Source organism: Silurus meridionalis, chromosome 28 (assembly GCF_014805685.1).
Source record: "Silurus meridionalis isolate SWU-2019-XX chromosome 28, ASM1480568v1, whole genome shotgun sequence".
NCBI lineage: Eukaryota > Metazoa > Chordata > Actinopteri > Siluriformes > Siluridae > Silurus > Silurus meridionalis.
This window is the reverse complement of record NC_060911.1, coordinates 15,597,096-15,613,747: the sequence shown is the minus strand read 5'-3', so window position 1 is coordinate 15,613,747 and position 16,652 is coordinate 15,597,096. Positions and strand designations below refer to the sequence as shown.

At 38.1% G+C, this 16,652-nt stretch overlaps 2 protein-coding genes across 4 annotated transcripts in view; one reads left to right on the top strand and one right to left on the bottom strand.

The window, feature by feature from the left end:
• The window catches only part of LOC124381639 (signaling lymphocytic activation molecule-like), a 25,110-nt gene extending 18,633 nt beyond the window's left edge, over window positions 1–6,477 (top strand). The window contains exons 5-7 of one of the 3 annotated variants that reach the window (XM_046843452.1): window positions 4,604–4,717; window positions 4,808–4,857; window positions 5,218–6,477. In XM_046843452.1, the coding sequence (XP_046699408.1) occupies window positions 4,604–4,717; window positions 4,808–4,812 (119 nt within the window). In that variant the 3' untranslated portion in view covers window positions 4,813–4,857; window positions 5,218–6,477. The other 2 variants (XM_046843451.1, XM_046843453.1) reach the window with 2 other exon arrangements.
• On the bottom strand, window positions 6,099–16,652 carry LOC124381228. Its single transcript, XM_046842656.1, has 11 exons — window positions 16,600–16,652; window positions 14,089–14,424; window positions 13,723–14,010; window positions 13,506–13,612; window positions 13,336–13,410; window positions 13,119–13,185; window positions 11,126–11,461; window positions 6,962–7,249; window positions 6,743–6,849; window positions 6,573–6,647; window positions 6,099–6,508 (listed from the first exon to the last, which is right to left on the bottom strand). The coding sequence occupies exons 2-11, from the start codon at window positions 14,396–14,398 to the stop codon at window positions 6,434–6,436; spliced, it is 1,728 nt and encodes a 575-aa protein (XP_046698612.1). The 5' UTR covers window positions 14,399–14,424; window positions 16,600–16,652; the 3' UTR covers window positions 6,099–6,433.

The window sequence follows — 16,652 nt, the reverse complement described above, 5'->3', positions numbered from 1 at the left end:
GACAAGTTGTAAGTGCTCATCGAATGAGTCTTCGGTTGCAATTAGTATGTCGTCGACATAGTGCATTACATTACCGGTTCTAATTACGGGTTGTAGTGCGTCCTCTAACGCACGATGAAAAATCGATGGTGAGTTATGCAGACCCTGCGGTACGCGTTGCCAGGTATATTGTATTTGGTTCACAGTGAAGGCCAATTTCCATTGGTCTTCACGTCTAACCTTGATGGACCAGAAACCATTCTTTATATCGAGTACGGTAAACCACGATGCTCTATTGGAGATTTGTGTCAACAAGGTTGAGGGGTTTGCAACGATGGGTGTAGCTTTGGGCAAAACTTTGTTAAGACGTTGGTAGTCAATGCAAAGACGCCATTTACCATTTGGTTTTGGAACGGGCAGACACGGAGAGTTTGTGGTCGAACTACATCGTCTGACTATACCTCTGATTTCAAGCTGCTGGACTATTTCATGCACTGCTGTTTCAGCCTCAGGCTTGATGCGGTATTGTCTTTGTGGGGGAGGTGGCTCTCCTTCAATACACACAACAAAATCAATCAGGCCACAGTCATGTTCATGATTAGCCCAAACAGCGCTGTGCTTGTCAATCAACTGTTGAATGGGATCTGTAGTGGAGATGGACATAATGCTGACTACGTTCCGTGGTGGACGTTTTTTCACTGTCTTATTAGTTTGAATTTCAATTTGTTTTTCAAAACAATGAATGACAAAACCATGTTTTTTCATAATGTCCATTCCCAGTACAGTCCCCTCACTGTTGTTTGGCAAGTACCAGAAAGGTTCTTCAATTATGGCTATGCCTAAGTCAAGTCGAGCGGGCTGGGTTTGTGTTGCTACCATTAGCGTGTCGCCGATGCCTTTTATGTGTATGGTTTCGTCTGTTAATGGCAATCGAATGTTTGTACATGAGCATGCTGCGCCGGTATCAATAAGTACATCAGCTAATTGGCCTCCTAAATTAGCTCTTATTTTGATCCGGTTGCCGCTCTTAATTATGTTCCCTATAGCAATGGAGGCCACGCACCCCTATGGGAAACTGTATTTTTCTGGCGCCGAACTCGCAACGATTGCTCCGTTCTGTGATTCATTTTGTTTTTTTAATGTGGCGAGCAGTATGTTAACTAGCTCCGCGGTCTTTTCAGAGGGATCGGTTTGGGTTTGCATTTGCTGTCTGTCCCCATGTTTTTTAAAGCAGTCTTTGGTGTGGTGATTGTTTTTTCTGCAAAAGTTACAATATTTGTGTTGGGATCTCGGGTAGGGTTTATCCTTGCCCTGTCCTTCTGTTGTCCACTGTGTGGACGCAACGGCGCGAGGTTTATTTTTCCATCTATTTTCTATTTTTGTGCCCCAGTCTACTACTGCTCTAAATGTGTTCTCTGCTGGATCCACACCATTTAACAGTGCCTTTTGGATCGGGGGGCCAGCGTGATTTTTTATCATTTGTAACAATACCTCATTATCACGACTTGCATCTTCAAACCCAGAATGCTCTTTATATGTTACCCATAGTCGCTCCGCATAAGTTTCAAACACTTCGTTGGGTGCTTGTTTTATATCTAAAATTCTGTCCCAGTCTACGTAGGTTGGCCCTCTTAAGTTTAGCAGCCGCTTTTAACCGTTCATAAATTGCATCATTGGTTTCGTCATTTTTTCTCTCTATTATGTCTCCGGATTTCATTTCAGCGGTCAATTTTGGTTTAATTTCCTCGGGAATGGTGAGGAGTGCTATTTGCCACACGTCTCGGACTTCTAGTCTGTATACTGTTGCTTGTAACATTAAAGTTTCCCAATATGGCTGGAACGGGCCCTTTCGAGGCATCATCCCTACGACCTGTTTATGTCGTGAACACTCTTCGCATGTTAATGGACGACTAATAGTTGTAATCTCGTCGTTTGCGTTTGTTACGGTTTTTAGTACGGCTACTTGACTGAATTTTGCGGAACATCGTTCGATTTTGCTCTCGTTTTCATTGGGCTTATCTGATTAGCACCCTCAGGCTCTTGCATTGGAGCTCGTTTACGAGCATCTCTCTGCATTTTAGCCCCTAACGCAGTTATTTCATCATCTTCGCTATCGCTTTTTGTTCCGGTGTTCAACATGTCATTTATGGCTGCTTGTTTAATTGCAGCTACGGGGACACCCGAATGATCGCAGCAGTCTTCGAGCGCGGATATATAATTGTTACCGTTTTTGAGTTTCTTTTTAAGTTCGTGAATTTTTTTAGCCATTGTCTCGCTCTGTCTTGCCCAGCTTTGTTTTTCGTATGCGAACGAGTCGACCTGAGCTCGTAGCCTTGTTAGTTCATCGGAACGTGAGTTTTCAATCTCTTTTATGCTTGCTATTGTCCGCTCGTTTTTGGTTATGGTTGTCAAATCGTTGCGACGCAACAGGTAAACAATAGCGAGGGGAGTCTTTTTATATTTAAATTTTGTTTTCAGTTTATGGCCCTCGGCAGAATACCAGGATATGATTTCATTATTGCTCCATGTGAGATTTAGTCCCTTTTCTTTTAACAGAACAAGGGTGTTTTTTAGCTTTAACACGGCTGTTTCCATTATTTCCTCCTCTACACTGCTTCTATAATGTCCCTGAGAATCCATGTTTTCTCTAAATTCTTATGCCCCACCGGATTTCAACGGTCTCCGGTCTAACAATGGGCATACCGGCCCGTTCTAATTTATGTGTCTATATTGGGTGTGCAAAACTTTCCCTCAACACTTCTAATAGGCAAAAAGGAACGAACTTACCACCCACTGGTCCAACGACGGTTTCCAGAGGCGTGGCGAAGGATTCTCGCGCATTCTAATCTTTCCTTTCACATTAGATAATACGATTTGGATTAATGTATTACTTCATTTTTGTTATTGACCTTTTATCTGACTCCATTTAGATAAAACAATAAATATTTGCATAGGTTGTTATTTTACTGATAGTATAATTTTGATGGATGTTTGTCTAGTTATTCTGATTAAGCTCTGGCATTACACTCGTTCATTCGGTTCACACAGTCGCACAAGATCCTAGTATGGGCCCTATAATTAACATACTGGTCAACGGTCATAAGCGAATCAGTATTGGTCGCTGCCAGAGGTTGGACTATATGCTTGCGGCCGCTCTCTGCGTGCTCAACTTTAAACATACTTTATTTAGTCCCCTTAGAGGTGACACTTAATTATTACAATAATTATTTCTAACCACAGATAATGAATAGAATAATATTGAAATAATCAGAGGTTGAGGCTGACCCTATTTAGAGTGATTAGAAATGTTACTCTAAACGGAAATACATATTGTTAGCCTCCACGCTTCTAAGTACACTTAAACTAACGCCAAGTGCTAGTCGTATCTCTAAAATCCTCAGTTGATGTGTTATTCACTATCTAACTGGGATTTAGGCCGATCCTAGCCTGATTTCCAGTCCTTACGGTAACTGCGGATGCAACGTTATTACTTGCAGTGTCAACATTTACCGAGCAACACAGAATAAAATTAAACATAACAATTTATTAACCAGGTAAGAAAATCACAATTCAAAGCCAATTTATAGTTCAATTAAAATAAAACATAAATACAAACCAATAGTATTTACATTTAAACAGGAAATATAAAACCTTTCATACCTGGTACGAGACTACACACAGTAATCGTGCGGGATATCTGTTTACAGATTCCCTGAATTGTTGGTCAGTTCTCCTTAAATACCCAGATAGAGTAAGCATTATGTAAACATTATTTAGTCATGGAAGTTTGCATTGATTGGTTCTTACAGACCTGTGGGAGGCACCTCGCCTGTATACATCTGTAGTGGGGCATGCCCCTTGTATAGAGTTATGTTTTCTTTAACTTTATTAAAACCTTTTTTTATTATTTGTTCTATTGCTGTGGGAATGGGACCTGTGTACCAGTCGCGATAAACCTTTGTAAAGAAAAGAAACATGAACATTTTCTGTCGTTATTTACATGTGATATGACCTTTCTTACACATAATCATCCGTGTGCTGTAGAATGTTCTGTGTTGAGGATGTAACAGGAAAAGGAGGGGAAGAGGGGTCAGACACTTGTCTGCAGATCCACCATTTGTATGGAGATGTGGTGGTCAAGACCAAGGGTAGCTCTCCGGGGAGCCTACTGTATTCCAGGAAATGTTCTGGTTCTCGAAAGGGGGGTTGCAGGGTCGTTAGTCCCCTGCCGTGAGTCCTGGAGGAAAACGTGTTAGGCTCACATCCTGGCCCACACCCCTCTCGGGCATCCATGCTGTGTTCTCGGGGGGGGGGCCGACCTTTTGGTCAGGATCAAGCAAAAGTCTTACAGGTACATCAGAGAGACGAAACTCCACCACTTTGTTCTGGTTATGAACAGAATCATGAATATTCATGTAGGAGTGAGACAGAGGTACTGAGGGTTAAAGGGGAAATGAACTTTATATTCACTGGTTTGAAGATCAGACTGGTTAAGAATCTGATCTGATTTCTGTTCTACTGATGATGAACATTGTGTTTTATGGTTTATTTCTTTTAGTATCATGACTGGTGTTTATTTGTCACTACATTTATTATTACTGTACATTACCATCTTTTATTACAGGACAATCTGAAGTTTCTCGTTCTCATCTTCCTGCCCTGATATTTGCTGGAGTGATTGTGTTAATAATAATATCTGTATTTGTGTGGATGTGGCTGGAAAAGAAAAAGCAACAAGGCAAGTAACTTTCTGTTCACGTGTGTGGAGTTTTCGAGTACAGATTTATTTTTGTTCCATTTTTAATAAATGTTATTTTTCTGTATTTAGATTGACCAGTTTCAAGAGTTACAGCTCACAGCACAGAGAGAGTTAAAGAGGTAAAGATCTAAAGAAATAAGTGTTAAAATGATCATGATATGAAATGTATTAATGTTTCTGTGATTAAAGAATCACATTTGTTCCACAGTAGTGATAAAGTCTCACCCTGATTCAGATCCTGACATTAACTGTTGTGTGTTACAAGTAAAATTATAGATAAAAGTAGTACTATAGAAGTATAGAAGTAGTACTATAAAAGTAGTATTATATTAAGGATAGTGTTGGTTCTTATTATAATAATATTATTGATTGATACACAAAATATTTCTTGAACATTCGCAAGAAATGTTGCAAAGAGAATTATTACAGTTCATCTGTCCCCTGTGATTTTAATTAGTTTTTACTGCTGCATCTCTGAGGGCATCCTGAGCAACTCCATCATGGTGTTGTACGGCAGCTCCACTGTGTCTGAACAGAAAGATCTGCAAAGGGGGTTAAAACCTGACCAACACACCACTGGAACCACATTCCTGCCATTGAGAACCTTCTAAATGCTCATAACATCACCAGGAACTCCTCACATCCCAGTCACAAACGGTTCTACCTTCTTTTATCCAGAAAGAGTTACAGGAACATATGCACCAGAAGGTTCAGGATCAGCTAGATCACAAAAAACAAACAAAAACCTCTGTATATTCTCTGTACTATACATGTACATATTACTTAGTTTATCTTTTTTGCTCCTCATTACATCTGCACTATTGTTTTATCTATATGTATCTTTATATCTTTACTGTAATTCTACCCATCAGTTCACATTCATGTATATGTGTATATAATGTGTGCAAATATAATATATATATATATTATCTGTACTTCTTAATGATGTCCACAAGTCTCTGCATTGTTATAGCCTTTATATTTATTCACTGTACATATGCTTACATTTATATCATATGCTGTAAATATGCTACATGTTTATCTATCTGTTTGGCCCTGACGACACATGGCTGAAATCTGATTGGACAGAAACTCTATCAAACATACACTTCTGGAAACAACGCAACTGAGAGAAAAGCAATAGGATAAGGAGAATTTATTATTTGGAATAATTAATATTCATGCACACAAATATATTAATCGTAACTCCACTTTTTCTTTTGCGTTTTGCAAATGGTTCAATCCGCCAGGAAAAGTTTATAGTTTAAATTGAGTTCTGCTTCCCCCTTGTGGTCGAAGTGTGCATTGCTATAAAGCTTGAAATTGGCATGGATGTGACTGAAGACACTCAATCTTACAATAACTGTCAGTTTTTTATTGTATAGTAAAATAAACAGATAAAGAAAACTAAATAGTTGAAAGTGGCTTCACATGTGTTTATGTCATTCAGTATTTTCTTCATTAGTTTGCCATTTTTCCACACGTTATATTTTGCTAAACATAAGTTTTTGAAAGACAATAGTGAGCACAAGTTTAAACACCAGCAAAACTATTTATTACAGAAATCTGTTAAAGGATGGAAATTACTGGCTAATAAACAAAACCTACACGTTCTAAAAATTCTATTAAGCTTTCAATGCATTTATGACCAAATTATTTAAAATATTTACAATAAAATGTATGTTTTATTTGACATTATGCGATCTTCATCACTGAATAAAGAACAAAGGTATCCAGCTCTGAATGGTCTGTTCTTCTGGAACATTCTTTCTGTAAAACACAACAGTAAAATGTCAGGATCATTTCCAAAACTTATATTTATTTAAACCTTTACCTTTTGACTTCTCTCTGCACTGTGAGCTGTAATTTTCACCTCAGTGTAAATCACTTCCTCCAGTTTATTTACACACTAAAGACAGAAAAATCATTACAGGTTTATTTTAATAAACGACAAACCTGAAATCTTCATTAAACACAAGAACGGAGAGAAGAATCGTCTTTTACCTTGTTGTGTTTCCAAATCCACAAAAATCCTGCTGTTATTATGACAAGCAGTAAAACTCCAGCAGATATCAGGACAGGAAGCAGTGAACGAGAACCATCTGATTGTCCTGTAAATATTATAATGTTATAATGTATATTAAATTATCTACAATATTTATTGACCAATCAGATCACTCCAGCATGAATATTTAAATGATGAGTTTCATCTCTCTGATGTACCTGAGTTGTGAACACAGAGCTGTGTGATGCTGAGAGAAGTAGTTTTATTGCTGACAGAGTTTGCAGACACACAGATATACGTGTTCTTCTCATGGTGTTGTATTTGAAGTGGGAGATTGAGGGGAACACTGAGATCTGTGTTATTGGTGATGGAGATTCTCTCATTCTCTCTGTACCAGGATAATTTCACATCTTCTCCATTCTCCACAGAGCACAAGAGGGAACACGACTCTGTGGAGAACCAACTTCTTTTTCTTCTTACATTTATTACTGGAGTTGATACTGGAGCTAAAAAACACAAACATACATTCCATTAGTCATTAAGTATTGAGACAAAACATGTACAAGAAGGAGACATTAATCACTCACCATAAACACTGACTCTGAAAGTCCTAGATGAGAGATCTTCAGTGATGACTTGTAATAAATAAACCCCAGAATGGTTCCTGCTGATGTTCCTGATGGTTAAAGCTCCACTGCTTCTGTCCAGCTGCAGTTTCTCTTTAAATCTCTCACTGATTTCTGTAACAGTTTCTCCTTTAAACATCTGACTGTTCAATATCTTTTTCTCTGCTTTCTCAGGTCCATAAAACCACTGAATCTGAGCATCACTCTGAATTCCAGTAATCCCAGTATGGAGATTTATAGTGGTTCCTTCCACTTCCTGCAATGTGACCATCTCATCTCCAGCTGCACTCAGGAAACCTGCATCATATTTTGCAACTAATGAGGTTAATTGACAGCAGGTCAGTAAGATGATTAGGTATAAATAGTGTATAGATGCAGAGACTCTCAAAAGTAAATATGGGCAGAGCTTCACCACTCTGTGAATGCCTGTCTACAAATTATGGATCAATCAGTGTTTGTGAACACAGTTTGCCATTTCATGTGCAAATGCAGGTTAAAGCTCTAAAATGTAAAGAAGTAGTCATGCGTGAACATGATCCAGAAACGCTGCTACTCTCTCTGAGCCAAAGCTCATTTAAAATGTACTGAGGCAAAGTGATAAACTGTTCTGCGGTCAGACTAACTGAAATTTCTCTTTCTTTTTGGAACCCATAGACGCCACGTCCTCCAGACTAAAGAGGAGATGGATCATCAGGCTCGTTTTTACCACTGTGGAATGCGCAGCTTACACATTTGGAAAGGCTCAATGCTGAACGCTAGTGACAGGTTTTAGAGTAAAAAATGCTTCCATTCAGAAAACATCTTTATAAGGGAAGACCTTTTATATTTAAACAAGTCAATGTTAACTGCTTACTGCATCTATAACAATATCAAGAAACAAACAAAAAAAAAATACAACAAAGGAAACCCAGAACTGTTGAGCAGCTTAAATCCTGTATCAGACACATATGGGAAAATATTTCTTCCCCAAAACTTCAGCAACTCGTCTCCTCAGTTCCCAGATGGATACGGACAGAAGACATGATGCTACTCAGTGGGAAACATCGCCCTCTCCCAACTTTTCTGAGACGTGTTGCAGCCGTCAAATTCCAAATGACATTTTTTTCTTTATAATTTTATAATTTATGATTTCTTTTATTCTGAATAGAAAACATATTTATGAGATTTACAAAATATTGTATTCTGTTTTCATTTTAAACAGTGTCCTGTTTTTATTGGAATTGAGATTGTAGTATGTAATAATGTCTGTGTTTATGAACACATCAGATTCAGTGGTTTTATGGAGCTGAGAAAGCAGAGAAAAAGATATTGAACAGTCAGATGTTTAAATGCAAAACTGTTACAGAAATCAGTGAGAGACTGCAGCTGAACAGAAGCAGTGGAGCTTTAACCATCAGGAACATCAGCAGGAACCATTCTGGAGATTATTCATCACAAGTCATCACTGAAGGTCTCTCATGTCCATGTTTAAACTCATACCATAAAATCAGATAAGAGCTTGTGCCTCACGAAGATCATATACAAAGCACCATTGGATTCTGGTTGGTCAGAAGTATTATTACAAAATCAAATAAATCTGACTGCCAGATTATGTTTCACTTGATACTTCAGTGGGTAAAAAAAAGAACACAGGAGCACTGTAAAGAAAAAACTGAGGTTTCATATCATTACACACTGTATTTAGAACGTTTCAAATGTACTCACCATAAACACTGACTCTGAAAGTCCAAGATGAGAGATCTTCAGTGATGACGTGTAATAAATAAACTCCAGAATGGTTCCTGCTGATGTTCCTGATGGTTAAAGCTCCACTATTTCTGTTCAGCTGCAGTTTCTCTTTAAATCTCTCACTGATTTCTGTAACAGTTTCTCCTTTAAACATCTGACTGATCAATATCTTTTTCTCTGCTTTCTCAGGTCCATAAAACCAATCTATCCGAGCATCAGTCTGAATTCCAGTAATCCCAGTATGGAGCGTTATAGTGGTTCCTTCCACTTCCTGCAGTGTGACCATCTCATCGCCAGCTGCACTCAGTAAACCTGCATCACAACACTTATTTTACTCATCATCATGTTCCAGTGGCCGAAGCCTGGACTGAGCATAAGTTTGTACACCCCCAGGTATCCATGACATGCTTTAGTATTAGATGTAACACTATAGTGAGGGTTGAGGAAATCTAACTATTTATTTCTTTTTGGTTTCAACAATAATTTAGTTTAATTTGGACACAATAATCACTTCTTTAATCGTTTTAAAACTTCACAGACTTTGTGTAAAAAAAACAAACATGTAAATTGTTGATGGTCGGCCATCACCACTTCACCTGTACTGTGTGAGAGACTGAGAGCTGAACACTGAGAACCAAACCACAAACCTCTGCACCAAACTAGGACAACTCTCACTATTTTCTATTCTCTTTGAACATTTTGTGTTTGTTTAGAGCCGTGACGGGTCGTACATTTCACGACTATGACCTTCAGTAGTGTCCTGCCTGAATCAATCCACCTCTTTACCTTAACTCTTAAATTCTGTAAAGCTGATTTGAGACAATGTCTGTTGTGAAAAACGCAACAGAAATACCCTTGACTTGACCTCTTTATCCAATCTTTAGGACACCACTTGTGAAGTTTGTTACAGATGCAGTTTGTGAGCTCTGACAAATGACGCTGTCTGACCATCCAATTAAAGGACTTAAAAAAGCTGAAGTAACTGTACACCTGATGGCCCCCGTGTCATTACACGACGAGGTGGTATCAAAAAGTTTAGATTTTAATGGTGTAACTGCTGCTTTTCTGACCAGGTGTATGTTTGACGTACTGTGACACTGCAATGAGTCGTTTGAGGTTTTTCGAACATCACTGGAAGAAGACGAGAAATCAGGATGACCTTCAACGAGCTCAACCCCCGAAAATGTCAAATCTCACTTCCACACACACCGTACTCATGAGATTTGGCTCCTGCGGACTTTACCATCTTCTTGAAAATGGAGATCCAACTCAAAGGTCATTGTGGAGATCCAGCGTGACTAGCAGAAGGTGGTCGACACGCTTCAAAAAAATAAAGATTTCCAGGACAGGTTCCAGAAGAACACTGTATTGTCGCTGTACTGCTGTTTAAGGGGACTATTTTGAAGATGACAGTGTGGAAACATAAATAAATTAAGTATTTTCTCATGAACAGAGCGAGTCTTCAAATCTTTTGATGATACCTCATATACAGCTGGTATGTAGTACATAATAACTGTTTTAGAGAACTTATCAGATCTTGTGCTTTTATGGACTTGAGAAAAGAGAGAAAAAAGATATTGAACAGTCAGATGTTTAAAGGAGAAACTGTTACAGAAATCAGTGAGAGATTTAAAGAGAGACTGCAGCTGAACAGAACCAGTGGAGCTTTAACCATCAGGAACATCAGCAGGAACCATTCTGGAGTTGATTTATTACACGTCATCACTGGACATCTCTCATCTAGAACTTTCAGCGTTCAGTGTGTTTCATATCTCCTTCCTGTCCACACCAACGCATTACTGTATTCTGGATAATGTTGTTCTGAAAGTAATTTGTTTCTATCAAATAGATCTGACCATAGAACATCTACAAATCACATGATTTTATTACTGAACAATTCTTTATCATGTTCTGCTCTGCAGTTCCTCCACATTACGTTTCACTTGATCCTTCAGTGGGTGAAAGATGATGGACTTAGTGTTCGAAATGACACAGGAGAACTAATGAGAACGTTTCAAATGTACTCACCATAAACACTGACTCTGAAAGTTCTAGATGAGAGACGTCCAGTGATAATGTGTAATAAATAAACTCCAGAATGGGTCCTGCTGATGTTCCTGATGGTTAAAGCTCCACTGGTTCTGTCCAGCTGCAGTCTCTCTTTAAATCTCTCACTGATTTCTGTAACAGTTTCTCCTTTAAACATCTGACTGATCAATATCTTTTCTTCTGCTTTCTCAGGTCCATAAAACCAAACAATATGAGCATCAGTCTGAATTCCAGTAATCCCAGTATAGAGAGTTATAGTGGTTCCTTCCACTTCCTGCAGTGTGACCATCTCATCTCCAGCTGCTCTCAGTAAACCTGCATCACAACTTCAGCTTCATCATTTCACTCACATTATATACTGTTTTTAACACAACTGGGAATCTGATCGATTCTCTAACACATTATTATTATTATTATTATTATTATTATTATTATTATTATTATTATTCAGTTTAAAATGTTCTCACACGATCATTCATTTCCTAAAAATCTTTATACTTCAGCTCAGTTTTCTCCTGTAGTGAAGGAAAGACAAACTTACAGCACAGCAGGAGAAGAAAAGTCCTGAGAGTCCTGATTTCTGATAAAATCATCACCTCCATGTTCTTTCAGTTCTCCTCGATGTTCTTCTCAGTGAAGAATGTCGTGTTAAGTGCAGATACGTCGCTGCTGTACACACACAACCTTCCCTTACTGTTAGCTTAGCGTCTTTACTGTCCCACGTTCATCAGAGCACTGGGTGGAAGTCCTGTCTCAGTGTGTTCAGTCTCACTACACGCTTCCCTCACACCAGTCTAGATGGACTTTTAATATGAAGCTCCTGAACAGAAGCTTTAAAGTCATTTTAATCTCAATTCTGAACAAACAGATGTGATGGTTTAATTTTTGTTTAATCTTTTGTTGTGAATGTAGGTGTGAATATAGAGATGTGTGCATTTGGATGTGAAATTGTGTTTCCAGTCTGTTGTAGAAATTGCAGAAGATCTGAAGACTGAACTGGACTGAGTAGATGTTAATATGACTTTATTAAGGAGGGAACAAGGTGAAGTTTGATCTGCTTCTGCAGATTTATTGTTGCTGTTTATTTTCACATCAGTCATTAGTTTGAGTTATTGAGTGATGATTTTAAGATGTGCACAGGACTTGTGTAAATATATAAAGTTGATGATTTTGCAGCCTCGTCAGTCATCACCACTTCCCGTTCACTGTGTGTGAGTCTAAGAACGGAACACTGAGAACTAAACCACAAACCTCTACACCAGGTAGGACAGCTGTCACTGTCACGTTCATTCTATTCATCTCAGTCTTCAATTCTGTAGATTTCAGGATTCAGTGTGCATCAGGCTGCATTTCCTTATACGTCCTGCAGCTCAAATAGTGACTCTGAGTTATTATTTCAGAACAGCAATGGACAATGTTTTAATTCTGTGCAGTGAAACAGAACTTCAGTTTAATTGCATGATACAGATTTGGATCCCCAGTGAACAAGACAGAAGAGAGTGATGAAGAAAAACTCAGACATCAAGCAGAAAAGCCAGACTGACGATAGCACAGAAGCCTTTAAAAGACGTGTTGTACCACAAACCACCAAACAGAACAACGATCAAGAACAAACAGGGTGAAACAAAAGGAAAATTTAAATACATTCACGACTGATTAAACACAGGTGAAAACAATAGAACATAACGAGGGACTCTTGAACTCTCTGGCGACATCTAGTGGGGGCAAATATATATTTTTATATGTGTCATATTTACGTGTATAGTAGTGTGTGACGTAACAAACACTAACAATACAAGTTTATACAGGAATCAGTCTACAGACTCTAGAAATGATTTATTTATCAAAAGATTTCAAACATATAAAAACATTATATAACAACTATTTGTTTACAAATGACCTAAAATCATTATAAAAGAAATGTGAAGAAACGGATGTAATTTTAATGTCATTTTAATAAAACATTTCTAGAGTCTCATCACTGAATAGAGAATGAAGGTATCCTGCTCTGGATGGTCCGTTCTTCTGGAATGTTCTTCCTGTAAGACACAACAGTAAAATGTCAGGATCTGAATCAGGGTGAGATTTTATTACTCCTGTAAAACAAATGTGCTTTTCTTTATCACTAAAACACTAATGCATTTCACATCATGAACTTTTCCATCTCTTTTTATTCTGTAGATCTTTACCTTTTGACTTCTCTCTGCACTGTGAGCTGTAATTTTCACCTCAGTGTAAATCAGTTCCTCCAGTTTATTTACACACTAAAGACAGAAAAATCATTACAGGTTTATTTTAATAAACGACAAACCTGAAATCTTCATTAAACACAAGAACGGAGAGAAGAATCGTCTCTTACCTTGTTGTGTTTCCAAATCCACAAAAATCCTCCTGTTATTATGACAAGCAGTAAAACTCCAGCAGATATCAGGACAGGAAGCAGTGAATGAGAACGCTCTGATTGTCCTGTAAATATTATAATGTTATAATGTATATTAAATTATCTACAATATTTATTGACCAATCAGATCACTCCAGCATGAATATTTAAATGATGAGTTTCATCTCTGATGTACCTGAGTTGTGAACACAGAGCTGTGTGATGCTGAGAGAAGTAGTTTTATTGCTGACAGGGTTTGCAGACACACAGATATACGTGTTGTTGTCATGGTGTTGTATTTGAAGTGGGAGATTGAGGGGAACACTGAGATCTGTGTTATTGGTGATGGAGATTCTCTCATTCTCTCTGTACCAGGATAATTTCACATCTTCTCCATTCTCCACAGAGCACAAGAGGGAACACGACTCTGTGGAGAACCCACTTCTTTTTCCTCTTAGATTTATTACTGGAGTTGATACTGGAGCTAAGAAACACAAACACATTAAATAGTCATGAAGTTTGAGGTCTGAACATGGACAAGAAGGAGACATGAAACACTCACCATAAACACTGACTCTGAAAGTCCTAGATGAGAGATCTTCAGTGATGACGTGTAATAAATAAACTCCAGAATGGTTCCTGCTGATGTTCCTGATGGTTAAAGCTCCACTGCTTCTGTCCAGCTGCAGTCTCTCTTTAAATCTCTCACTGATTTCTGTAACAGTTTCTCCTTTAAACATCTGACTGTTCAATATCTTTTTCTCTGCTTTCTCAGGTCCATTAAACCAAACTATATGAGCATCAGTCTGAATTCCAGTAATCCCAGTATGGAGAGTTATAGTGGTTCCTTCCACTTCCTGCAGTGTGACCATCTCATCTCCAGCTGCACTCAGTAAACCTGCATCACAACACTTATTTTACTCATCATCGTGTTCCAGTGGCTGAAACCTGAAGCCTGGACTGAGCATAAGTTTGTACACCCCCTGTAGCCGTGACATGCTTTAGTATTAGATGTAACACTATAGTGAGGAAATCTAACTTTTTATTTCTTTTTGGTTCCAACATCATTTGGACACAATAATCACTTCTTTAATCATTTTTATAACTTCAGAGACTTTGTGTAAAAAATAAATTGAGTTGTTGAGGGTCGGCCATCACCACTTCCCCTTTACTGTGTGTGAGAGACTGAGAGCTGAACACTGAGAACCAAACCACAAACCTCTTCACCAAACTAGGACAACTCTCACTATTCTTTATTCATTTTGAACATTTTGTGTTTGTTAAGAGCCGTGACGGGTCGTACATTTCACCCCTATGACCTTCAGTGGTGTCCTGCCTAAATCCACCTCTTAATATCATTATTATGATGTCACGTCTACAGAACCCATCAGTATTATAGAGAAGTGCAGTAGATCAGAGCTGCATCACACACAGGATCTCATACAGTCAGAATAAAAGTCATCACTACAGCAAAAAACCAGATGAACACGATTCAACACGTCTCCTTTCACTGGAGCCACAACTGCACCTCCACATACATCATCTCCAGCAGAAGCATCCACTTTAACTTCATCACATCACCTCGGGGTTTCCTGTGTTTCTCTGGATGTTTCTGTAGTTACGGTTTTCCTGAGGATTTTAAATTCAGGGAAATTGTGTGTTTTTGTGCAACTTCTATAGGAAAGAAAATGCAAAATTATAAACCCTTCATAAAAAAACATGACAACTGTTTTGACCGGTTTTGGATTTTTCTTGAAAAGTCCGTTTGTAACTGTTCTTGTGAAAAAATCAGTTTCTTCTCCTCTGCCAGCCATTGTGGAATGATTCATCTAAACAGAACCAGTAAAGCTTTAACCATAAGGAACATCAGCCGGAGACATAATGAAGTTTATTTCTTATGTCATCACTGGACGTCTCTCATCAAGGACTTTCAGAGTCAGTGTTTATGGTGAGTCAAAGTGTTTTATGTCTCCTTCCGGTCCATGTTCATTCTCTTAGCATTAAATCAGATCAGTGCAGATGAACTGCATCAGGAACATCATTTACCCATGAATCTCTTCTGCAATCAGAATTTTTACACAATTCATGCATCTACAGTTCATCTGCATAAAATAGTGCTTAATGTTTTCTATTTATTTCTTTGTAGAAAATTCTGAGTCAAAAAAATGCACCAAGGGGAAATACTGAAACTGATCCTTCAGTTTGTGAAAGATGATGGACTTGTACAAAAAGGACACTGGAGCACTAAGAGGAACAAACTGAGGTTTCATTTCATTACACACTGAAATGAGAACATTTCAAATGTACTCACCATAAACACTGACTCTGAAAGTCCTAGAGTAGAGATCTTCAGTGATGACTTGTAATAAATAAACTCCAGAATGGTTCCTGCTGATGTTCCTGATGTTTAAAGCTCCACTGGTTCTGTTCAGCTGCAGTCTCTCTTTAAATCTCTCACTGATTTCTGTAACAGTTTCTCCTTTAAACATCTGACTGATCAATATCTTTTTCTCTGCTTTCTCAGGTCCATATGGGAAAATATTCCTCTCCCAAAACTTCTGCAACTCGTCTCCTCAGTTCCCAGATGTATACGGACAGAAGACATGAAGCTACACAGCGGAAATATCGCCTTCTCCAAACTTTTTTGAGACGTGTTGCAGCCGTCAAATTCAAAATGACCAAATCTTTGTCTTAAATTGGTTTAAATTCTCAGATTAAACATTTGATATGTATTTTTATTTTATTTTGAAAAGAATGTGAATTTATGAGATTTTCTAAATCATTGTCTTTTATTTTCACAAAATGTTCCAACTTTTTAAAAATTTATTTTATGGACCTGAGAAAGCAGAAGATATTATATTGAACAGTCAGATATTTAAAGGAGAAACTGTTACAGAAATCAGTGAGAGATTTAAAAAGAGTCTGCAGCTGGACAGAAACAGTGGAGCTTCAAACATCTGGAACATCAGCAGGAAACATCCAGTAATTCCAGTAATCCCAGTATGGTGCGTTATAGTGGTTCCTTCCACTTCCTGCAGTGTGACCATCTCATCTCCAGCTGCACTCAGTAAACCTGCATCACAGCTTCAGCTTCATCATTTTACTCACATTATATACAGTTTTCTG